At 40.5% G+C, this 25,998-nt stretch overlaps 1 protein-coding gene and 1 long non-coding RNA gene across 2 annotated transcripts in view; one reads left to right on the top strand and one right to left on the bottom strand.

Moving 5' to 3' along the window:
* The first annotated feature begins 2,270 nt into the window (after nt 1-2,270).
* On the top strand, nt 2,271-3,602 carry LOC107043386. Its single transcript, XM_015264882.1, has one exon. The coding sequence runs from the start codon at nt 2,271-2,273 to the stop codon at nt 3,600-3,602; it is 1,332 nt and encodes a 443-aa protein (XP_015120368.1).
* A 9,812-nt stretch (nt 3,603-13,414) lies between these two features.
* Nucleotides 13,415-25,998, bottom strand: part of LOC107043387 — a 285,600-nt gene continuing 273,016 nt past the window's right edge. The window contains exon 3 of the long non-coding RNA XR_001461228.1: nt 13,415-13,642. This is a non-coding gene — a long non-coding RNA (uncharacterized LOC107043387). The remainder of the gene's footprint in view (nt 13,643-25,998) is intronic.

Below are 25,998 nucleotides of genomic sequence, written 5' to 3'. Positions count from 1 at the left end.
TCAAAAACTAAATCTCACACTTAGTGCTCAGAGATAATGTGAGATGCGAGAATGTGGATAAGATTCCGTTGCTATGCGCATAATTTCCTTGATATTCAGTCGAAAAAGAAAATAGTGACATCACTGGAAAACTCGTGGCCGATTTATGTGATGTAACTAAGGCTATTTTTTTCGTAGGTTATCACGTTTTCATTTTATTCAATAAATGTGTTTCGGAGGTAATGGAGGAGGTAGTTGCTTCGTGTATAGATACCCGGTAGCAAGCTGCGAGTTTCAAAAATTTTCTTGGCCGATACGCTACCGCGTATCTCGATCCGCAGCCGCATGCATAGTGCCGAATGGCATCCGAAAAGGGACTCGGAGCCTGTAAAATTGAAAAAAAAATCAAGTCGCTATCTACTACCTGAAACAGGCAGAATTTCGGCGTGAATCACTCTGTTTTTCTGTTTGATTCAAGCCGATTCTTCGGGTTGATTCACACCGATTTTTTGGTTTGATTCAAACCGATTTTTGTGTTTGGCGTGTGATAAGTAGCCTATTATGACCTAGGGTCATAAGTAACTGAACAGTGCGATAAGTGACGTTTGGAGCAATTAGTCAGCGATACCAGCGCCACATGAAGTTGCCTGCAATAACCTCAAGTGGCCGGTTGACGTTTCCAGAATACAAAATTTTTCTCTCCTGTATAACGAATATTTAGAGTATAATGTCTATAGACATTATATTCTAGTTATTTACATTTTCTCTGAGAGGACATATTATTTCTGTTACATTGTAACTCGTTCAAATCTTCGCGCGGGCTGAATGCTAGTTTCTATCTAGTTCACCGCGCCACCGCTGTGAGTTCTTCCTCCTCTCGACTCGCTGGTTTCTCGCGGGGAAGCGCCCAACCGACGCTAACCCAACCTAGTCTGTTGCACCACGTGTAACAGTCAGACCGACGCTACTCGAGCACTCAAGTTTCTAATCCATCTTTTGTGTAAAATCAGTGTCACTAGTAATTAAAAGTGTGAATTTGTCAATCCAAAACATCTCAAAAATAAGTCTCCTCAATCTTATATAGTCCCCTGGCGAAATTTGTACGAATCAATCGGATTAACAGTGTAGTGCAACGCCAATCGTATTGGAAGTGGTGCAACGTGCCGCTTCCTCTACACCCCTTTTTTGAAGTGGCGGACGGCCACTTCATCTAAAACCGTATCGGAGGTGGTGCAACGGCCACCTCATATCGTCGTAATTTAATTACGAAGAATATCGTCTCGGAATCACACAACGTGTGATTCCATAACCCATCCTTCGCATTATCGGCACGCGTGCGTGTGTGTGTGTGTGTCTACATATCTATAGCTGCGTCCGACAGTTCACATCGTCGTGTTCTTAGGACAGACATTGCAGTGTAGTAGTGTATGTGTATGTGCATGGAAAACAAGTGTCATTCGCAGTTGTAATCGATCTATTACATTATAATCAATAAATCTGGATTTTTCTATGCCGTAACGGCTTTTTCCCATCCAATTCTGTGTTTGAATTATTTAATCCTTTTTTTGTGTTTGTTTTAAATCGATTCTTCGCGATTTTTAATTCGACTATCATACCACCTAGGGTACGATAGCCTGTAACGTCATTTCATGGTGCCTCCTGTGAGGTTTGAATTTTACCCTCTAATCAAAACTGCGAGTGACGCGTGTGAAAGAGTGTTCAAAGTGGACAAAAACGTTATTAAAAACAGTTTAAAAATTAAAAACTATCCAAAACTTCGTCGACGAGTCTTCAAATCTGACGTCTTATCGTTTCATCGTCATCGTCACTCCCATTCCAGGAACCTTCACCGCTCAGCTGGTTCAACATCGTGAGACGTGCAAAGATAAGTTCATACATTTATCTATCTCTATTTCTTTGCACATTTAATTAACTTCATTCAATTATTTTTAGATATTCATCTTCTTGAATTTTCTTTTTCTTTTTTGTTACATTGAATCCAGTCATTTGACTATTCTTATATAGTTATTATTTTTTGTTTTCTCTCTCGTTTGATTTTCATTATAGTTATTCATCGGTTGTTTAACCAATTTGATAGATCGTTTCCTTTTTCTCGTTTACGGCCCTAGTTTACGAGATTTTCGCTGATTTATCGAAGTTTATTTAAATCGAACGTGATCTACGTGGATTTAATCGGTTCTTTCATTTGATCGGCAAACTAGTTCATCGAGCCGTTACCCCATCGTATCGTAATTTGTCGATATCCTTTGAGTCTCATTTTTTCCATAAAAATGAGTCTCTCTTCAGAGGAGAAAAGACGCGTCGCGTACCTCGAACAGAAATTGAATTTCTTCGATCTCCAGTTGGGGAGGCTGGAGCAATACCTCGAGAGTACACATGTCGATCCCGCAAACGCAAAGATACGCGCGGAGAAAATGTCGACATTGTTCGATACTTCGATGAAGTACTATGAGGAATTAAACTCACTTCAAAGCGGCAATTGCCTGGCAGGGAGTTTTCTAGAGACCGAATCTAGATACTACCAGGCAGCCGGCGCCATTTCCAAACTCCAACAAAGGGATTCGGTATTCAACTCGACCTTGAATCCGAATAACATCACTCTCACGGAGCGGCAAGAACTGCCAAAGCTCCCTAAAATAAAGATCCCCGTGTTCGATGGAAAACAAGAAAATTGGGCGACGTACAAAAATAAGTTGATCGCTCTCGTTCATTCTCGGACCGACATTTCTGACGCAGTGAAATGCAGTCAACTTTTTGACTCTCTCACTGGGCCAGCTTCGGCTAAAATCAGCCAATATGATCCCAGTGACCAAGATTATTCGAAAGCTTGGAAATCTCTCCTGGAATTCTACGACTACAAGCGCATTGTGGCCGTAGAACACTTGAATGCTCTAATCGACCTCCCTCAGCTCACCAAGGTATCAGCTGATGACCTATCCTCACTTCTGGATAAGGCTCGTCAGCACCTTCACATCCTGGAGGGAATCGGTGTTCCACCTGGAGAAAACTTACTCGTTCGCATCATCGAACGTTGTCTGCCCCAGACACTGAGAAGTCGATGGCAAGACAAGCTTAACATGGATGAAGTGCCAAAGTTGGACGATCTGTTCAAATTCATCCAGACTGCTATCTTCAAGCAGCAAGCTCTCGACTCCGCAACGATGTCCAATCGCAACCCCAACCCAAAGAAAAGGCCAGGAGAAAGTCTCCCTCAATCGGCCAACAAATTCTCAAGGAAGACTCCCCAGACATTCGTCACGTCTTCCAAATCGGATTCATCCTCTTATAAATCCTCGTCGATGAGCTGCCCCAAATGCAGTAAAGCTCATCGATTGTACATGTGCCCAACCTTCAACGATCTCAGTGTCCAGGATCGTTGGAAGTTCATTAAAAGCATCAAAGCATGCAAAAATTGTCTGTGGGCCCATCCATACCCTTGCAGGAGTGGTCAGGTCTGCAAAAGGTGCAAAGGCGAACACCACACACTCCTGCATGAGGAGCAGGATGGCGTAGCATCTGTCAGCAGTCAGCAATCAGACGTACACATCCGTCGCCTTCCCTTCGGATTCACAGTTGATGACAACGGCGGTTGTCAAGACTGAACACAAGCGNGACGGTAGTTCATGCTCAGATGGCAGATTTGCCTAGATCTCGAGTGAACGAAGCACCCGCTTTCTCGCGGACAGGTGTTGATTTTTTTGGTTCAATCCTCATCAAAGAGAAGAAAGATCGTAACAGATCGTTTCTCAAGTCGTACGGATGTGTATTCGTGTGTATGGTCTCTAAGGCTGTTCACATTGAATTAGCGACTGATCTTTCCTCACAAGGATTTTTGGCAGCCTTTCCCAGGTTCACCGGCCGCAGAGGTGTTNCTCGGTAAACATTGGAGCAGTGGACGGTCTGTGCACTGTTTCGAACCAATTTGTTCAGGTGACTCTTCATTCAAGTTACAATAACTTTGAACAACAATCAAACTTTGATTGTTCCCAAGATGGCTGATGTCGTACCTAGTGACGTTTTCCCTCGACATCAGTTCGACATTCCGAAGAATCTTCAACTCGCGGATCCTCAATTTCATCTGCCAAGATCAATCGATCTTTTGTTAGCCTCCAACACCATGTTGTCAGTTTTGTCCATTGGACAAATCAAATTGTCTCATGGAGATTTTACCATTGTCTTACAGAAGACTCGGTTAGGATGGATCGTTGCTGGAGGCTCTGAACTCTTATCGGCCTCAACAACCTCTCCTTGCAACGTCGTCAAATTAGATAAGCTCATCGAGCGTTTCTGGATTATCGAAGACTTCGATCACGAACCCGTTCGATCTCGTGACGAAATTTCTTGTGAACAACACTATGTTCCACATACCAAACGAGATGTTACTGGTAGGTACATAGTTCGTCTTCCATTCAGAGATTCAAAATTCAATCTTGGCGAATCTCGTTCGCAAGCGCTCAAACGTTTTTCTTCCTTGGATCGAAAACTTTCATCAAATCCTTCATTGAAATCTGAATACACCAGAGTGATGGAGGAGTACATCTCCCTTGGTCATATGACTCTTTGCGATGAGATTGAAGGTGGCTATTACCTTCCTCATCACGCCGTTATCAAGGAGTCCAGTGAAACTACCAAGGTTCGTGTAGTATTCGATGCCTCAGCTAAAACGTCTACAGGCATCTCGCTTAATGATACTCTTCTGGTCGGCCCCACAATCCAAAATACTATCTTCGAACAAGTCCTTCGGTTTCGCACTCATCGCTACGTCATCATAGCGGACATTGAGAAAATGTACCGCCGGATTCTAATTCATCCTGACGACAGACAATTTCAAAGGGTTCTGTGGCCTTACCAAGGCAAACTCAGAACTTTTCAACTCAACACAGTGACGTTTGGTACAGCCGCTGCTCCGTTCTTAGCGATTCGTACCATACAACAACTTGCGCGTGATGAGGCACAGAACTTCCCACGTGCCAGTAAACTTCTACTTCGTGATTTTTATGTTGACGATTTCATCTCCGGAGCAGATTCTCTAGACGAACTTATAACCATTAGAGATGAGATGATCGCATTGCTCTCTCGCGGCGGTTTCGTCATCCGCCAATGGTCATCCAATCATCGTTCAGCTTTGGATAAGATTGATAAAAGGTTCTTTGATTTGGATTGCTTGATCAAAGATGATCCAGTCCAGAAGACTTTGGGTATCATATGGGATGCCCAAGGTGATCTGTTGCAGTACACTTTGACTCAAGTTGATCCTAACGTTGTTGCAACCAAACGTAAACTCCTCTCAGAAGTATCAAAGATCTTCGATCCTCTAGGACTCTTAGNGCTCTCTCGCGGCGGTTTCGTCATCCGCCAATGGTCATCCAATCATCATTCAGCTTTGGATAAGATTGATAAAAGGTTCTTTGATTTGGATTGCTTGATCAAAGATGATCCAGTCCAGAGGACTTTGGGTGTCATGTGGGATGCCCAAGGTGATCTGTTGCAGTACACTTTGACTCAAATTGATCCNGTCTTTCGGCTGATCCCAATGATCCCTTGGCTATCACTCCAGCCCACCTGTTGATAGGCCGACCATTCAGTGCCTTACCCGAAAAATCGTTCTCGTCAGTTTCAGATAATCGCCTGTCCACTTATAACTTCATCACCAAGGCCAAACAGGACTTTTGGAATAAATGGCACAAGGAATATCTACATGAACTCCAAACTCGCCAAAAATGGCTTACGTCTACTGCTGAACTGAAACTCGGTTCAGTGGTTCTCCTCATGGACGACGCTGTCGCTTGTGCACGATGGCCGCTGGGCGTGATCATCGAAGTGTTTCCTGGGAGTGACGGCANCGACTTTATTCGCCAAAGTCTTAATTCAAGACTGCTGGAAGGCAAAAATTACATGGGATGAGTCTCTTCCTCAAGATATCCACACAAAATGGACGTCGCTAGCACTCCAGTTGCCAAAAATACGTGAAGTCTCGGTTCCTCGACAGATTTTAATCGAAAATCCCTCTCGCATCGAAATCCATGGATTTTGTGACGCCTCCAGTCACGGATATGNACGGGGAAGTGCCCAACCGACGCTAACCCAACCTAGTCTGTTGCACCACGTGTAACAGTCAGACCGACGCTNTCAAGGTGAGGTTTTGATCAGACTGATCTGCAGTAAATCTCATGTAGCACCGTTGAGCGGAGTTACAATCCCTAGATTGGAACTTTGCACAGCGACCATCCTCAAAAAATTATATGTGGAAACTACGGCTCAGTTCGACTTCCCCATCGATCAGGCATACTTATGGTCTGACTCCACCATCGTTCTTTGTTGGCTTAAGAACGCTCCTCATCTTCTGAGAACTTTCGAATCAAACAGAGTGGCAGATATTCAAACTTTAGGTGATCAAGTTAGTTGGAGACATGTCCGGNTAACGTGCCGCTTCCTCTACACCCCTTTTTTGAAGTGGCGAACGGCCATTTCATCTAAAACCGTATCGGAGGTGGTGCAACGGCCACCTNACCGTCTGAATTTGTCAATAACTCTCTCTGGTCTTCAGGTCCTAGATGGTTAATTCTCGAAGAACCGGAATGGCCGCAATCCATCGTACCTTCCGCAGTTCTAGTGCAAGGACTGAAAAGGAATCTCTGCCTGATCACTACCACTTCATGTGACTCTCTGTATTCTCAGTTCTCTGATTTTGAACGATTTGTAAGAGTCGTTGCGTACATCCGGCGATGGAAGTATCCACAAACCCCTCGGAATCGTCCACTCACTGTCAAAGAACTTGACGAGGCTGAACATCAAATCGTCATGATGGTTCAGCGTGAGCGTTTCTCTGTTGAAGTACGAAGGCTCACAATTAATCAATCTTCGACGAACTCAACTCGTTCATCAGCAAAGGGAACCTCGTTCGATCAATTGCATCCCTTTGTAGACGACAAGGGACTGCTTCGTGTGGGCGGTCGGCTCAAGAAGTCCGAACTATCATACAACCAGAAACACCCAATCCTGTTGGCTAGTAAACATCCGGTTACCGACATGATCATCCGTCGGGCTCATCATTCGNAGACTATCATACCACCTAGGGTATGATAGCCTCTAACGTCATTTCAATTTCGTTTTAGATAAGGAATTTATCGATGTTTGAAATTCCAGGAAAATGCGACGTCAAATTTCCCATTCATAAATGTTTCATGTACGAAAAAGAATTATTGAAAAACCTAGTGCATATTAGCTGGAAAATTCTATTAGTTTTTCGGCGCTTCTATTCAAGAATTCCAGTGCTTTTCTGCGCGTTTTTTAATAGATAGATTGAAATGTTCAATCGAGAATATTTTATAGAAAAAATCAATAGATTTTGTTCTTTCCGTGAAGTATATTCCATTGAGATATTTTCCTCAGGAATTCTTCGGCATAAATTTTCTATTTTTTTTTTACTGGATTTCTTTTCTTTTCGTTGGAAAGTTCAAGCAAAAAAATTGGGAAATTTCAGCTCAGAGATTTATATAGAAACGGTCTCGGAGAATAAGTTATATAAAAAAAGATCAAAATCTATTGATTTTTTTCTACACAATATTTTCGATTCAACATTTATATTTAAAAACTGCACAGAAAAGCTGCCGAATTTTTCAATAGAATCGGCGAAAAACTGATAGAATTTCCTATAAAAATCTAATAGAATTAGCTAACGAATGCGCTAGATGTTTCTATTGAATTTTTTCATACATGCCATTTTGTTGATAATTTCATTTTTATTTATATAGGTGTTGTACCCAGCATGGGGGGTACTTATAATTATAGTAGGTTCTAGGCTTAAAGGGATAAATCCCACCAATGGTTTATCGGTATTTAAATATGAGAATTTATTACATGATTATAATTACTGTGTCATCTGACTGATTACAAAGAGTTTACGACTTTTGTACGCGTCGGAGTCCAATTCAGGTCTGTTCTGTGCAGACCCAACCGTCTCTTAAATAATACATTGATTGTTTACATTTCATCACGTGGTCAGTTTAATCCAGTTACGCTGGCAAGTGTCACGCTGACAATGCTGTATGTCCACATATTAAACAATAACGCAATTGACCAAATCTGGGGGGTAACATTCCTCCCCTTTTAAAATAAAAAATTTGTTATCAATGATAACAAAATTTTAACAATTGAAATTGAATTTCTCCCTCTAAATCAATTCACTAATAAGAACAAATTTTCAACAAATCTGGAATGCTCCTACTGGCAGTTTGAAGCTCTCATTAGTTCCTGCAAAATTACATGGTTTCGCAGTGCCTGATTCTTTCTTTCCCACAAGAATCGCCTGATCGTCTGACAGTCCCAGTTTGTTTCTCAGCTTATGGCAATCCACTGCCTCGTGACTCGAATATTTGCAGTATTTGCAAACAGCTCCAAACTGCATTACCGATGTTCTCTTCCCCTCTCCTCGAGGAGAGCCTTGTAGAACCCTCGCGAGTGGGACAGTCTCTTGAAAAATCACCAGCCAAGTTGCACCTGTAACAAGTTTTCTCTACCCTCTGCTCATCAAAAATTCTTGGCTTTCCTGATTGCAAATTCAATGTTTTAGCTAAATTAATAGCTCTAATGACTGATTCATGCAGTGTTTTGAAAGCCCTGGCCCTTACAAGCACCTGTAGCTGTCCACGCAATCCAGTCTCGAAACTTGCTTTTGCAAGCTGTCTAATAGCATCCTCCACCGTTCGTTTCTCAGCTAGTGTCTCCTTGGTTTTCGATAACTCGTCCACTAATTCCGCTGTAATACTCTTAGTCCTTGAACCATAGCAGCTTACAGATTCTCCTTCTCGTTGTCTCAAAATGGATAACTCCATTTGTAACGAATCTATGGATTTTTTCGTACCATACAGAGCCTCCAACTCTGTCTCCAATTGCTCCATTGTTTGGATTTACTTGTATTTCGTGTCCCACATAGCACGATCCGTCAATTTATTGGTTAAAATCAGTTCCAATACATATGGATGATCTCGTTCTCGTACACGGGAAAATACCAACTTGCAATTTCGCAAAATCCCCTCCAGTTTTGTTGGGTCGTTACCGTCAAACTCCTTGATAATTTTTAAAGTAACGTCGATGTTGTAATCATCTTCACCAAAATTAGTACGTCGCCGATTCCGTAGCCAGGCCCGGTCTTGCCCTCTTTCAGCTCGTTTCGCTGTTTCTTCTGCTGCTTCAGCTCTCGCTTCAGCAGCTCTTGCTTCTGATGCTCTGGCTTTCGCTTCTGCAACTTGTTCCGCTGCACGCGCTGCACCAATTTCTTCGTTTCGTCGGTTGATGATTTCTCGCATTTCTTCCGAACCATCTAGTGTTGCATTGAATTGCTCTAACAACCTATTGTGTCGCGCGACTAAATCCTCGTAGTCTCTCCTTAACTGATCATGACGTCTCCTTGGTCTTTCAGGTGGTACATTGTTCGCTAATCCATTCACAGCTCCCAAATTCTCGCCTTGGTCATTGCCTCCGTGTCGTCTTTCGAAATTTCTCCGCATACGTTCCATCTCAGCACTGACGGCATCTCTTAAACCGTGAGGTGAATTCATATCTACGTCGGATAAACTATCGTCCGAATTAAATGAATAATGTCTCCGCAGATTCACTCCAAAATCACCAAGTGCATCTGCCATCCATTACTGCCTTACTCGTGGTATATTTCCCCCAGACCAACCCCGATCTGTCTAATTCCGCCTTGCTCTGAAGGTAACTTCTTGCAATATTCCCGCAAGTTCCTCTCCGGCTCCTGGCACCACTGAGTCCAGCGAGTTTGATCTACGTAATGGAAAATTATCTCGACTTACGTGTCCAGATCTATCCTCAAAACGCATTTGCCTTTGCCGTTATTTACTATCCACTCCTCCAAGTAGCCCAGGTATCCCCGAGTCACGTTACAATGACCCACCTAAAACCTGCAATATTACCTACTAATCCAAGTAGCTTGTTCAATGCTTACTCCTCCAAGTAGCCGCGATATTTACTCCTCCAAGTAGTTCGTTGAATGCTCACTTCTCCGAGTAGCCCAGGTATATCAATGGTATCCTCAAGTTGACCCACTGAAATCCTGCAATCCGAAGTCCATCGGCCGCTCAGCTATTTGCTGACACGTGTTCCCTGACCACTGCACCGTTGGTCAGCGACACCCGAAAAAAATGCAACGTCGTTCCCTACGTAGACTTGGTTTCAATACTACGTCGCTCCGTACGTAGATTTCAGAATTTAATGCGACCGTCACTCAGTACGTCGACGTGAAAATTTTAATACCTATTATTGTAGCCGAACACCGCTGCCATCAAATGTTGTCCACATATTAACCAATAACGCAATTGACAAAATCTGGGGCATAACATAGAGAAGACTGCTGTAAGGTGGATCGTCTTTAATCGTCAATAACTCGAGAACGGCAGAGTGAAATTTTCCGATTTTTTTCACTGTGAAGGTATTTTTCGAGCTTCAAAATGAAACCTGATTTGTTCAAATCGTATGATTTGTTCAGGAGATATTGTCGATTGAAGACGGTCTGTTTTAGCCAACTATCATCCAGATATTTTTTTTTTTTGAATAGTTTAGTTTTTCTTCAGTGGGGAGGGGCATCGCCCCCCACCCCCCTCCAACTAGGGGGCTTTGCCCCCCTGGACCCCCCTCCTGGGCCCCCACCCGCCCCTCCCCCCTCGCGGTCGCACTTTTTGACTCTAGCCTTGACAAAAAATAGTATGTGATATTCGGGTGATGAGTGGCAGGTTATGACTCATGTCATAACTTCACACTCGTACATAACCAGCCACTTATCGCCCTTATATAACAATCTACTATTACTATTTGATTTTCTACTTGTAAAAAGAAACGGACTGATTCAATCTGACGTCAACTTAATTGTAGTGGATATTCGACCTATTTCAAGTTGCATAATTCGAACTTCATCAATCCGGACGCGAGACTTGGAATGGAATAAAAAAGTTGATTATTTCAAGGAGAAACGTCTCAAGTCGACATGAATTTGAGTATACACTGAGAAAAAATAATTGCCGAGAATTTATTTGTTTCAGAGAAGAAAATTGTTTTTCAGAAGTGCATGTCTCCAAGCCAGCCCTTACGGCTCCAAGCATTGAATGATATGTTCGGTATCATCTGTACCAATATAGTTTGATGCAAGCATTATCTCTCGAAGATAGGCAAAATCGCGTTAACAGCCGTCAGTGAGATTGAAAGATATTTAACGAAGACCGAAACTTTTACGATACATTATTTTTAGTAATGCAGCAACAGTTTAGAGTTGTCATTCATTGAATCCACACTACTATCACAGAAAAACGGAGACATGTCACTAATGTAAATCTAATGTAAATCATTTCAAGCTATGGACCTGAAAACCGCAATCCAGTCGAATTCGGGGTTAGAATGCACCGTTTATTTGGCTTAGTAAGGTAAAAGAATTTCTATCTAGTTTGGTTTTCTATTTTGGATTTCTGGAGAATCGGTGATTTCATTACAGAATATGATACGATTAAAATCAAAGAGATGGATAACTTGTGGCAAACCAAAAAAAACTTTATTCTTTTAGTATGGAAACTAGGGAGCTTCGTTCGTTGCTGGCTACGCTCGCCCAATTCGAGAGGGCTTCGCCCTCCCCCCGTCTCGTTGGGTATGTTCAGGTTGTATGTTTGACAGGTGTTATGTAACTGATATCAGTGGTAGTCATTCTCAACAGACTCGGTTCACCTAAGAAATGGAAAAATAGGAAAATATCACGCTCTGTACAATTTACGTTCAGCATTTAATCACCATCGTACTCACAAGAAAGGCTCCACCTAACGCCTTTCTTATAGTGAGGGACAACCACTCTCAATTTCTCATTTTTTCTCATTTATTACCATTATTTGATCCCCATATGCACCCTCATATAACCCCCACATGACCCGCGTGTCCATTCCGACCCTCGTAACCGGTACTTTAACCCTTGTAAATCTTCATTTTTGATCCTTAAGTTTGGACTCCTAATTTCGAGTACCAAATTTTCATCTCTAGAAGTCGATTTGGATTTTAATAATATTGAGATATAAAAAGTGCGAACTTTTCATCCCATTACCGTTGAGTATCCTTCCTCGAACTTGCAACTTTTAATACAACTATTTTGTTATTCTTTCCTTCCTACAAGACACATTAATCGGTAATGTTTCTAATAGGATACCCTGTGCAGTTATTTTCACTAGTCAATGATGTGGTAAATACAGGTGAGATTAGAACTCGCCGGAGATTGATTAACATCCCAGGTAGGAAATGTTAGTGTTGGAAAAACGGACCAAGTCTGGCACAAGCCTGGGGTTGCCAGGTCTGGGCGGCCAAGCTTGGACCGAGGTTCGGCCATGCCTGGGGACTAAGACTTGACCCTCGCGGGAAGGGCGGGTGACCAAGCCTTGGTTGACAGATCTGGCCTAGTCTTGGCCGAACATTGGCATGCCGGAGCTCGATAACCAAGCCCCAGCCAGCGGCGGCCCGGAACGTGGTCATTGGGCTTCAGCCGTTGCTGTAATTGTAAGGGTTAAGTCGGAAGGGTAAGATGATGAGACTGGAATCATAAGGGTAATATCTGAAGAGTAATATTGTAAGGCGAAAAAATTATAAGGCTAACATTGTGAGGATTGAACGGTAAGGGGAAAATCTTGACGGTAAAATTTTAAGGGTGTAATCGTAAAAAAATGGTGATATTGTACGTATTGAATTCACATGTTATTCGCTAATTAGTACGAAAAGAAGAAGAATCGTCATTCAACATTAATCTTCATTTTTACAATTATTATTTTAATTAATAATAATTATTCTTGTTATTCATTACTGAATTAATTTCCCGATCAAACTATAGTTGAATCATTTAATATCTCTATCAAATGAATAATAAAACGTTCAAGTGAAAAAAAACCGAGATGGAATTAATATGGACGATTTAAAGTAGAGGTTTTACGAATTGCGCGGTAGGCTAGTCGTTAGCGCGTCGGATTAGTAGTTGTGAGGTCGTGGGTTCGTTAATGCCACCTAAAGCCGTGTCCGCTAGTATAATACGTAGGTTATGTATATTTTCAACGCTAGGTGAAATCCTGTTGACTCAGGGGCAAGTTTATAATTTTTTCTTTGAATTCAACATATTATTCATCCCTAAATATAGAAAAATTGATTTAAATTGAAGTTTGAACAAAAGATCCGCGTGCGCCAGTTTATGCCACCGTCAAAACGGCTTGTGCCCGTTTCTGCCATGACGAAGGGCCAGTTAGTGCCACTACATTATTAAATCACATTCAATCATTGTGAAAGGATGAAATCATTATTTATTCAGTAAACTATTACAAAACTTCCCTTCATAGGTTATACTTAATAGGAAACAATAAATAAAATTATTCTTCAGTTTTTTTTGGTATCTGTGGCGCATTTTCAGTTCCCTTCAGTTTCCTCCATGAATCAAAAAGACTTTGATGCGATCCATCTCCCATCCATTCTCTTGTACCTTAGAATAGTTCTGAGAACATTGCATTTTGTAGCAACAGTAGCAACTGGAGATCCAGTCTTGATCTCAATGAAATTGTTTGTCAACCACAGTTCTGTGTATTTTGGCGCCCGGAGTGGGTTCTTCGGTTTGGTCCTAGTGAAAAATAAAAATATTGTATATAAATTCATTCCCAATCAATTTTATCATTTTCCAAAGAATCAAAATAAAGTTGAAAAGACGTTGAAGGCTATCATACCCTAGGTGGTATGGTAGCTGCATTAAAAAATCAGAAAAATAAATGATAAAAAATATGGAACAAATGACTGACACAAAAACACAATTCTTGGGAAAAACCCGAAGCATAAAAAACCCAGATATATTTACTTCGATACAAGATTTAAACGATTAACTGCGAATGATGGTATTCACACACACACATGCATCCACACACCAATGTTTGTCTAGGAACGCATAAGGCGAACTGTCGACTGAATATGTAGACACACACGCGCACTAATAGATAATGATAGGATAAATCCCACACTGAATGTTCAGATGGAATAAGTTAGGATTGCGGAATTTAATAATCACGACTTCGATATCGTGGCTTCGGTGCCACATGTGACACGAAACCGTTGGATTTCGTGTCTTAGTTCAAGATTTTTGATTGATAGCTTTTAGGTTTTTTCGTCACTATAGTTTGTGAACGAAAACGATTGATTGATCGATGGTTCCTTTCGGATGATTATTTTTGTCCATTATGACAACGATAAAGTCAGGATGACTTGTCAAATGATTGACTTGCAGTTGCAAACGATTCACACACTTGTGGCGTCGGTTAGACTCCGACATCATCGAGCGTCCCCGCATGCTCGGACCCGCCGGACTAAGGTATGATACAAACAGGTATGATGAAGCCAGAAAACAGGGGACAAGTTCGCCGGAGCGCCAGAAGCGGCGTTCCGGTCGACCTACGCTTCCCCTCATCTCCTTTAGCCTCCCACCACTGGCAGTTATTTTGCTGGAGGGAACGTTATGAAATTTATGTTTTCAGTAAAATGGATTGAAGGAATGTAATAGTATATTATGTCATCAGGCGATGAAAGTATTATATGACGAATGTGGCTTTATAATGCGAGCCGAAGGCGATTATGTTTTGTAAATTGAAATAAAAAATAAAAAAAATTGCTGTAAAAATTTTTGTTATGCACGTATTGTTTTTTGAGCAGCCCATGTCCCATTTGGCATATCAAACCATATCCTATTTGTTTTTCATTACGAATATCTCCATATTTCTCGAAAAATAATGACTAAAATAGATTTAGAAATCATTTTTCGTTATAATAACACCAAAAATAAAATGAAAATGAGTTTCTGCCAAAGACGAAAAATTTTTCTTTTTTCGCGGGTTGACGGATGTTATGATACGAGCTGCCGAAAGTTCTTTGTTTTCGTCTGCTCCAAAACGTACTCCAATAGATATAAATGATCTGTGCGAGTTTCTGCAGGCAAAATGGTCAAATCGTGTGCAATTAAAAATTGTAAAACATCTTCGAAGAATAATTATCGTTTTTTCTCTCTTTCCAGTGAGAAAAAAAGTAAGAAGAGACGAGAATGGCTGGAAAAAGGCGATGATTTGTTACCAAGTGATCAAGTATCAAAGAAAGATTGTTATTTTTGTGAGGTGCGTAAGTGAAAAATATTCTAATAATTCACTCAATTTCATTCGATTGCTCATTGTTTAACAACAGGGACACTTCGATAATGATCAGTGGGAGTGGAGGAATAACAAGGAGGTACTGAAGGCGGATGCTGTACCGAGTATTTTCACGAAGAGACCCCCAAGGAGGACAGGTATATGAAAAAATTCGAGAAAATATTTTTACAAAACATATTCTTTCCCAGCAGTCCCAACTCAAGGTCCCAACCACGATGAGGCTGCGATGGAAGTAGGCATGTCAACATCACCTGCAACTGTCCTGGCAGTTGATGAAATGGTTGTTGATGCTGAGGATATTCAATGTATTCCTCCAGCTCAGAACCATGGGAATGATGCTGCCCTGGCCCTTAAAAATGAACGATTGAGTCAGGAAGTTGAGGAATTGAAGCGATAGCTGGCAGCAGCTCAAAAAAAGGTATCATTCAAGATATTACTGATGGAATGTGGGACAATTTCGTAGACATCTCTCCTCCCATTTCCCCATCTTGCTAAAAAATAGTAGAAAATTAACTCACTTGATTTTGCAAAAATTAAGAAAAAACAGGAAACGTCTCTTACTCTAATTTTATTGATGGACGAAATGATCGTGATGGTCAAATGGGAGAGATGACATTAGACTGCGCACAATACCGTTCAAGCCTAATTGAGTCGATCCTGAGAGACAGCTTTTTCTAGAGCGAGACTCCTGGCGAGAACTTAGGCAAGACCATCAGGGTCTCATAAAGCCAAAATTGTGCTTCGCAAGGGTCTTACCTTGAGAACGTCTAACTTTGCCAGGGTCATACCTTCTGATATTGATATTGAGAGCCAAATATCGCTAGGGTCTTAATTCGAGAGGGCCACACGGTTACGAAAAAATTTATCTCAACTAGGAGTGGGCACGTAAAATACTGTACATAAAATACCTAGTATTTTACACGAATTATACCACGTCACTTTTTTAGAAGTATAAAACGTTACATACGTGTCATAGGGAAGGTCCAAATTTCAAGGACATGAGGGTCAAACGAGGCTCACGAGGGCTACAAAGGAAAAATTAAATTTCACGAGGGTCAAATGTCCGAGGACTTACGAGGGCAAGGAGAAAAAAATTGAATTTCACAAGGATCAAACATCACAAGGGCCACGAGGGCAAAATGAAATTTCAAATGTCTCGTGAAGTTTGACCCAAGTGAAATTTAATTTTTTCCTTCGTAAGCCTCATAACGCTTGACCTTCCCTTCCTGATCCTTGCGTCCGTACAATGCATTTTATACGTTCTTGACGTATTATACAGGTATTTTACGTGCCCTTAAAACCTCTCACATGTAAAAAAATGTATATTACATGTTATAGGGAAGGTAGGGGTAAAGCGGACCCCTGGGGTAAAGTGGATCTTCACACAAATAATAATAATAATTTTTTTTTGTCAAGCATCACGAGGGTAACTAGGGGGAGGATCAAATGTCACAAGGGTCACTCGGCGGACGGTCGGACATCACGAGGGTCACTAGAGGGAGGGTCAAGCATCACGAAGGTCACTAGGGGAGGGTCAACCGTTACGAGGGTCTCTTTGGGGATACTATTGTAAAAATTTATGATCCTTATGACTCTGTCCTTCCAACGCAACAGGAGGGAACCTTCTGATTATTCTGCTCGATTCATGATGGCCCTTTAATTCTTGTATCGTTTCGTGCATGCGCAGTCCAGGGGTCAAACGGGAGGGACGGGTGAAATAATCTTCAACCCAAGTGAAATGTTCAGGAGGGCATAATGAAGGAAAGACGAATAGCAATGCAATCCATTGATGAATTTTCCTTTTCCACTTTGTATACAGATCCGTGATAGTGAGAAAAAAATTGAGAACTTGACAACGAACTTGAAGAAGTTTCTGAACGATGATCAACTGTTGCTATTGCAACTGGAAGATCCATCTCAGAACACGAGACGTTGGTCTGAGGAAACAATTAGGAAAGGTGTTCGGATGATATGTCAAGTTCACGCGGCTGGTTATGAATATCTGCGACTGGAAGAACATTGGCCTGTACCTGCGTATTCCACAATATTCCAGAGAATTTCACACATCACATTTGAGCCTGGAATCACACCCGAGATAATCAACTGGCTTGGAGAAAAAATAGCTCAAGATAAAACTCCCAACGCACACCTCTGTGTTATTAGCATCGATGAAATGTCTATTCATCCTTGTGTGGAATACGATCGTGGTTTGAAGAAATTCATCGGTTTGGTCTCTCCTGAGTTGGCGCGAAACGAGAAAGAAGCTTCTGAACAAGCGGATCATGTTTTGGCAGTTGTGGGTCGTGGCGTGTCATCGCATTGGAAGCAGCCCATTGCTTATGCGTTGACAGGATCATCTATCGATTGCACAAAATTGTGGGAATTTCTACGGGAAATCATTCGTCTTATGGAACATGCCGGAATCCATGTTGTCTGCTTGTCATCAGATTCAGGGCCAGGAAATCAGGCTTTGTGGAATGCTCAAGGTGTTCACAGCATCAAAGGACAATGTACATCTTCATTCTCTCATCCTTTCCGAGACGGAGAGATTGTACATCTCCCCTGATCGTGAACACTTATTAAAAAATATGTGGTGTCAATTGGAAAGGACGGATTTCTACATTTCTTCAGAAATTCAACTTGCCAATTCCCTGCCCGCGCCGATAATATCCATGAAACATGTGCAGAAGCTAGCTGAGGGAAATAATTATGGACGTGGAGGAATCACAGTCGCTTATAAATTGAAGCTAGAACACGTACAGCCTGGGAAATTCAATAAAATGAACGTGAGACTTGCCCGAGACGTTTTCTCCAAGGAAGTTGGAATGAGTTTGATTTTTCTGGCTAGGGACGACAAATCTACCATTCCTCGAGAAGCAGAGACTACAGGATGGTTCATTCTCAAGGTTCATGAGTGGTACTCTATCATGTCTGCATGACACAAGAGTGAAGCTCTTAGTGCTGATGAAGCGAGCGTAGTTAAGAGGAAGAAGTTGACGGAATTCACGGATTTGATCACGGCATTGAGATTCAGTAAAGATCCTCAACGCAAACCCATCCAACGTGGAATTGAACTGGCCACGATGACCACGTTAAAATTCCATGAAGAATACGTTCTTTCTGGAAAACTGGAATATTTCCTTCCTAGTCGTTTCGGGTCCAGTCCTTGTAAGAATCTTTTCTCTCAGGCGAGATCAGGTGACATGCATCCTCGTCCTGTTCGTCTGCGTCACAAATTTCGCCTTCTGGCTGTAGCGATGTTTCTGAGAGTGAGCAAAAACTCTTCGTACTCCGATGATGAAGAGGCTTACTACATTGATGTTTTGAGAGGACGTACCAAGGAGAGCCAAATGGTGGCACAAAGGAGTGACCAGATAGAAGGCTTTGAGCTGGAGAGTTACAACTTGAATCGCATGCAAGAGTATGGCACCTACTACGTTGCAGGTTGGGTGGCCAGGCACATTCGTGGATCTTGTGAGGATTGTGACACTTCAATTTTCACACTAGAACCTGATCCATCTCTTCCCTGTCAATGGACAGTAGCTATAAGTGAGGGGGGCTTGATTCATCCTACCAGTCTATTATATGAAATCGTCTCCTTGTGTGAACGCTTGATAATGAGTAAGGGAAGTCAAATACTCCGTCTGAATAACGTTGTAGAGACTCTCGCTTCAATCATTACCAAGGAAATTCCGCCAGAGCTGTACGTAGTTGCCTGTGCCAAACACGACATCATCAGCAAGGCTATTCATCAATTCCTTGTTCTGCGTGTGCACGTTTCGGCTTTGAACGCATCTCAGCCAGAAGTCAGGATCGAATACGCTTCGAAGAGTGGCTTCATGAGAACTTCAGCTCAGACTGCTGGGAAACGCAAAGCCCCCGACAAAGGCTGAAGCATGCCGAAGAAGCAGCGCGGCGTGGGCATTCATCTGCGATTATATTTTTGGGACGTAAAAAATTATTGTTAACTGGAGAGACTTTGCATAATCTTGAAATCAGTGAGAATTGAATCTTTCATAACAGAAAATTCTAATTCACACGTTAGCTTTCAAGATTGTGTAAAGTCTTCCCCCACAGAAGCTCACAGTAAATCCTCTGTTTCAGATCATCATCGACACAGCGGCAGTATGGCGTGCAAAATATAAGCCCAATGATTTTATTTCTCTCGTACCTCTAAAAGACTTAGCATCTGAAAAGCGCTCAGAATATTATAAAATTTGCCGCGATGGTTCAACATTTATACAGGGCGTTCCCAGGCAATTTATATTTCTCATTCAAACCTGACGATGTTTAGAAAATTTGACGATCACCGTGTACCCTTAGAACATTTAGTCCTCGTGAAATTTGATGATCCGCTAGTGACCTTTGACACGTTTGACCCTCCTGAACGTTTGGTTATTGGCTTCTGACCCTCGTGATGTTTGACTCTCATTGGATTTGACCATCCCCTTGTGGTCCTAGTAACCTTTGACTATTGTGATGTATAATGAAAAAAAATCCTAGATATTTTTCAAAGTCGCTTAGATTATATTCTCCGTGGATTTAAAATGACAAATACGGATTACCCGGAAACAACCCCGAAATATTCATCGATTGCAGTGAATTTTACGACAATTTGGACGTCTTTTTATACGCTAATACTGTTGGGGTTACGAGGAAAAGAATGGAGTTAAAATTTTGCGCGCCCTAAGCAGCAGCCATGGAGGATTCTCTTCAAGTCAACGAGCTGCATCGATCGTGCCAGTACAGTCTACGTCTTCAGGATTTCCGCTTGAACTTTTTTGTATGATACGATGATCACCGTAAGTTAATGTTGATAGAATTGCATAAAAAAAATTGTTTCATGATTCATAATCTCGCTTCTAATCCTTCCAGATTCCAAAATCTCCGCAATTTTCCAGCCATCATAACTTTGTGGATTAGGTCTATAGGGGATACCACATTAAAATAAAACGCGTTAAAAATTCTACCCCTCGGGTGACGTGGAAAGAGTTTTGTATACTTGAAGATCTTATTATTTTACCCTCATTCACTTCAGAGCTTCAATAAGATAAAAAAACTCACACTCCAATGAAATTCATATATTATGAACTGGGAATGATAATAAAACTATTGACAAATACTTCCTCGCTTTCCACAAATTCAAAATTATAATGGAAAAAAAAGTTGAAATAATCACTTCAATCTAATTCTGATCATGATTTTTTTCCTTTTAACTCTATTCCTCTCTAATTATCACCATATTACAATTCCTCTTCCGTAATGGAAGAAAAAAAAAAGACCGAGCGGAGATTTGAACTTGCGATGCCAAGCACAACAGGCGTGTGGTGGGAGATCTAATCCGCGTGAGGGGAAGGGACGCAACAGCGCCGCGCGTGGCTTCCATTGGAACTTGTCCCCTGTTTCGGTGTCGGCGACATCAAAGCTTCACCATACCTCCCTGTATCATACCTTACGCCAGACTGGCGCATGGTGGCGCCGCCATCCATTGTCGCCAACATACCAAGCACGGTTATATTCAAATACATGTTATGATGGAACAAAGTTAATCAACATTTGGTTGGAACTACATAGTGACGATTTATATTTTTACGAAAGTTTAGGGAGATTGGAAGGTTACACATACGAGTGACACTAACTGGCACGAGGGCTCATTCGAAGGAGCCAGTCATTGCCACTCATATTTTCGTGTTAAAAAGGTGATTTCATCCATGTTCACCAATTTTATATGAATAAGCAATTAATTCCTGACAGATAACTACAATTTTTTAATGATTAATACTTACATTTTGAAGAATATGAATGAAAACTAAACTGTATATTCTAACCTCTCTGAGAGAGCCACTACCGTTTTATTGAGTCCAGCGTATCTTTCACAATTTCCGGTTAAATAAAAAATACTTTTAGCAGTTCAAAAGTGATAATTCTTGGTNTCTATAGGGGATACCACATTAAAATAAAACGCGTTAATAATTCTACCCCTCGGGTGACGTGGAAAGAGTTTTGTATACTTGAAGATCTTATTATTTTACCCTCATTCACTTCAGAGCTTCAATAAGATAAAAAAACTCACACTCCAATGAAATTCATATATTATGAACTGGGAATGATAATAAAACTATTGACAAATACTTCCTCGCTTTCCACAAATTCAAAATTATAATGGAAAAAAAAGTTGAAATAATCACTTCAATCTAATTCTGATCATGATTTTTTTCCTTTTAACTCTATTCCTCTCTAATTATCACCATATTACAATTCCTCTTCCGTAATGGAAGAAAAAAAAAAGACCGAGCGGAGATTTGAACTTGCGATGCCAAGCACAACAGGCGTGTGGTGGGAGATCTAATCCGCGTGAGGGGAAGGGACGCAACAGCGCCGCGCGTGGCTTCCATTGGAACTTGTCCCCTGTTTCGGTGTCGGCGACATCAAAGCTTCACCATACCTCCCTGTATCATACCTTACGCCAGACTGGCGCATGGTGGCGCCGCCATCCATTGTCGCCAACATACCAAGCACGGTTATATTCAAATACATGTTATGATGGAACAAAGTTAATCAACATTTGGTTGGAACTACATAGTGACGATTTATATTTTTACGAAAGTTTAGGGAGATTGGAAGGTTACACATACGAGTGACACTAACTGGCACGAGGGCTCATTCGAAGGAGCCAGTCATTGCCACTCATATTTTCGTGTTAAAAAGGTGATTTCATCCATGTTCACCAATTTTATATGAATAAGCAATTAATTCCTGACAGATAACTACAATTTTTTAATGATTAATACTTACATTTTGAAGAATATGAATGAAAACTAAACTGTATATTCTAACCTCTCTGAGAGAGCCACTACCGTTTTATTGAGTCCAGCGTATCTTTCACAATTTCCGGTTAAATAAAAAATACTTTTAGCAGTTCAAAAGTGATAATTCTTGGTGACAGGGGGCGAGAGAGATTCATGGTGAGCACTGTGGAGTCCGAAAATAATTTCACTTTGATATACTTTGAAAATGTGCTCAAAGGAGCAGAAACTGGCACAGTGGAATCTACTGGTACATCGACGGTAATATTTTAATTTAACAAAATCGTTTTTTTAGCGATGATTGCATTAGGGTTTGGTAGGTAAGACGCAATTAAAACAAAAAATCATCCTAAAAAAAGTTAATTATCTTGTTTTTGTTATTATTGATAATTGTCATGGACAGTTTGGTAGCTAGCCCGGCGCCAATCGCATGCCGATATTGATTTTTTGCTTCCTTGAACCTGTTCCGAATGCTCAGGAGTAAGATTGAATTTCTTTTATTTCAATCACTGATATCATATTCATGTAATTAAATAATATATATTTTTTTTTTAATTTTATTTTTTTCTATTTCATTGGTTTTATCGAAGTAGTTCTCGATTTGAAACCCCTCCTCTAGCCTGCCTCCTCTCCTTTACTTTTCCTCTCATTGTTATCTGCGATATCATGGCCGTCTTACTCTTAGCTGTTCCCCATTCGAGCTAGGACTGTACGGGAAACCATGTAAAACCCCAGTCGCACAGCCGGCCGATTGTGCAGTGCCCTAATGTATCCATCTGTCACACTGACTAGATGCAGACACTAGGCCGCTACACCGTGCCTACCGCCCGTAATTTTTTGTGCGAGCGAGGTGTTCCTAAGCGGTCACCCATCCAAGTACTAACCCAGCTCAAAGCTGCTTAGCTTGGATGTCCGCCGGAGCAACACCTCATCCACCTAACCATTATAGTCGGTCTATTAAGTAATATTTAATTGAGCCTGGCCAACGACTGGCAACCAATGGTGGGCCGAAATCGGCGTCCAGGCCTGGCCCCATGTTATCATTCCAGGTTTCAATCAAGTCCGGCGCGGTCCCGGCGGAGGGACGGGCCCCGCATTTCGGCAGCCCGGTCGCCGGGCTTGGACTCAGTTCGGCCCGTTCGTTTTTTCCTACCTGGGATTGGCGATCACCTAAGGTCGTACACAAAATATTTCAAGAGCGCCCTATTCATCGCGTTTCCCATACTTTTCTAATGTATAATTCTAAGGTTCAGTCTGTCGCGCTAGCCTTTTTTTGGTCATTGATCATTTTACTCCGCTATCCCTGCCATCTAAAGGATTGCAAAAAGTTATGCAACAATGATAAATTCGCATGAGTATTCAGATCGTAATATATTGCTAAATTTAAAACTTACGAAGATGGAATTTGGTTTTTTGATATCCTGAAAAAAAGGTCCGCGATTACATGAAATGTTTTATTACTTTGATATTGAGTTCGTCTAGTCATTAAGGGATTATCGACGAAATTACATGGCAGAATTCATTGTATTCATTTGGACTTTACTAGCAAACATCCCTCAACCTCGAATCTATGCAATAAATTATGTGAACATTATGGTCAAACCCACTTCAGCTATTCAAATTTAAACAGCGCAGAAACGCAATAATGAACATTCACGCTATAAAACATTTTATAGGTTGCAGGATTCATTTTATACTAGGTATAAAATTAGGTCGCTCTGAACCTACGAACATCCAATAATCGTAAACTTTCCAATAATGATCGAAATAATTTCACTTTCATCATTCAAAATCTCTCCAGTGCCCTCCAATTGCTTCGAGTTTTTATTGATGAATCGATTGAAATACACACGTGTGATGCTGCTCCAAAATTATTATTGAGGAATTGTAGGAACCATGCCGTCATGAAAACGTATCCAAAGTACATCAGTCTGTTAATGGTAATTGTGAAATTATTCCAATTTTACAGAGTAATACTTCAGGGAGGAAATTTGTTATGAGAGCTATGATACCTAGAGACTAGGACTTGCATAAGTGAGAGAAATGTGGAGAAAAAAATAAAAGTTCCTTCAGTGAACACTATCAGGTATTCCAAACATTTTTTGCAGTTCTATCCCTTTCCAGGAACACTTTCTAAACGCTCCATTTGTAGATACATTGGGATGGTTTATCATCCAAACCCCATTGCCAAATTCACCTTCCATTGGGAACGAATCAACGGAGAATCAACATTTTTATGATATACCCTTTCTGAACAGGCTTATACTCGTAGGTTTACAATTTTTGTACAGTTCAATTCAATAAAAAATAGGATAGGGTCGGGCAAAATGAGACGTGTTGAGATTTTTGCAAAATGTCAGTATCTTCATTTACAAGTGAAGATACTGACAACTAGAGAAGATCCCGGAACGTCTCATTTTGCCTGACTCTCCCCTATATTTGAATACTTAGACATGGATAAATAAATGTATACTCAAAACAAAGAATGTTTTTCATTAATTACATATATAACAACAGTGTTTATTTGACAATATATGAGACATTTCATTGAAAAACGTACTATTGTCCCGTGCATACTATTCTGACGAATAGTTTGCACGGTTAGTATATATTTACAAATAGTACAATAGTACGGTTTTAGTATATATTTCGTCAGAAGTATACTAAACACCACTAGACTAGACTAGTATACTAGACTGATATACTAGTTAAAAAAGTAGTCCTGAATTTTTTTTGGATTTTTCGAAGCTAGCATAAAACCCGTCATACTCAATTTTTGAGCTTCCTTTTCAATATTATTTTTTCAAATTATGACAGATTATTATGAAAAATCTGAAAAAATTGAAGCATACATTAAAAAATGACGCCCTTCAAAAAAAATATAAAAAAGATTGTCATCACATTGGCATCACATTGCATTAAAGTCCCAGAAATATTTTGAAAAATTTCAACACTCATCCTATTGTGACATCCGTCGAAATTGTTTAATTTAAATTTTCTTTCGAAAAATATTTTAATTAGTATTCAACGGAAAAACCGTTGAAATAGGAAGTTTTTTATCGCGTTGGAATTTTTAGTTGAAAAGGCCCGAAGGCCAGCTGCAAGTCGTAAAATCGCAGTTACATTTTCCGTGCTGACTTTTCCCCGAAAAGTCAATCGTAAAGTAATAGACATGGGTCAGGGCCTTGTCATGCTGAAGGCATTTCAAGTGCACGCCCAGTCTTAGCTCTCTCTTTTGCTTTGTTTCATAATTCGGACGTGACGTGTACAATGGGCAAGTACATTGGGGAAACTCAAACTGTCCCTTATTTTAGCTTGGGGTCTGTTTTCTTTCAAGGCCAGACCCTCATAAAACCAAATCCGAATTTCCGTCCCTTTTGGAATCTTAATGGGGGTTCTTCGAGTTTCTCTTCGTAACGGGAAGTCATAAATTTATTTTTGACAATTTTCAAATGTTTAAAAAATATTCTCTTAAATTAATAATTTCAGTACAGTTTAATTGCGAATTTTCTGACAAGTATTTTGATATTAAAAACTTTCCGTTAGGACAATTTTAACTTATACTTTCGAATGATCTTCAATTCGAAAGAATATTTTTATTCAATTAAAATATAGATCTCGTTACGAATTGAACTCCGTTCAATTCTCTTTATGAAAAATTATTTCATTTTCGTTTTCTCTTCATTTTATTTTTCTTTTCATTTACGGATTCAAATAGTTAAATTTTTAACTCCATTCATTTTAATGTGAGGGAATCATATCTTCTGTATTTCTATTTTCGAAATATGTATTTTAATTGAGTTGAATTCAGTAATTCAATCTCAAATGTTTAATTTTTATTTTTCTTAAATAAACGAGAACGGCGTAACAAAAAATTATTATTTAGAATAAATAATTTTAACAATCCGAAATAATGTTCGGGAATATTGGAATATTTGAAAATTATGAAATAAGAACTATTTGTTTAAGAATTTAATTGTTTAAAT

This window comes from Diachasma alloeum, unplaced genomic scaffold (assembly GCF_001412515.2).
Source record: "Diachasma alloeum isolate Michigan unplaced genomic scaffold, Dall2.0 Dall_scaffold_00563, whole genome shotgun sequence".
Classification (NCBI taxonomy): Eukaryota; Metazoa; Arthropoda; class Insecta; order Hymenoptera; family Braconidae; genus Diachasma; species Diachasma alloeum.
This window is presented reverse-complemented; position numbering and strand designations above follow the sequence as displayed.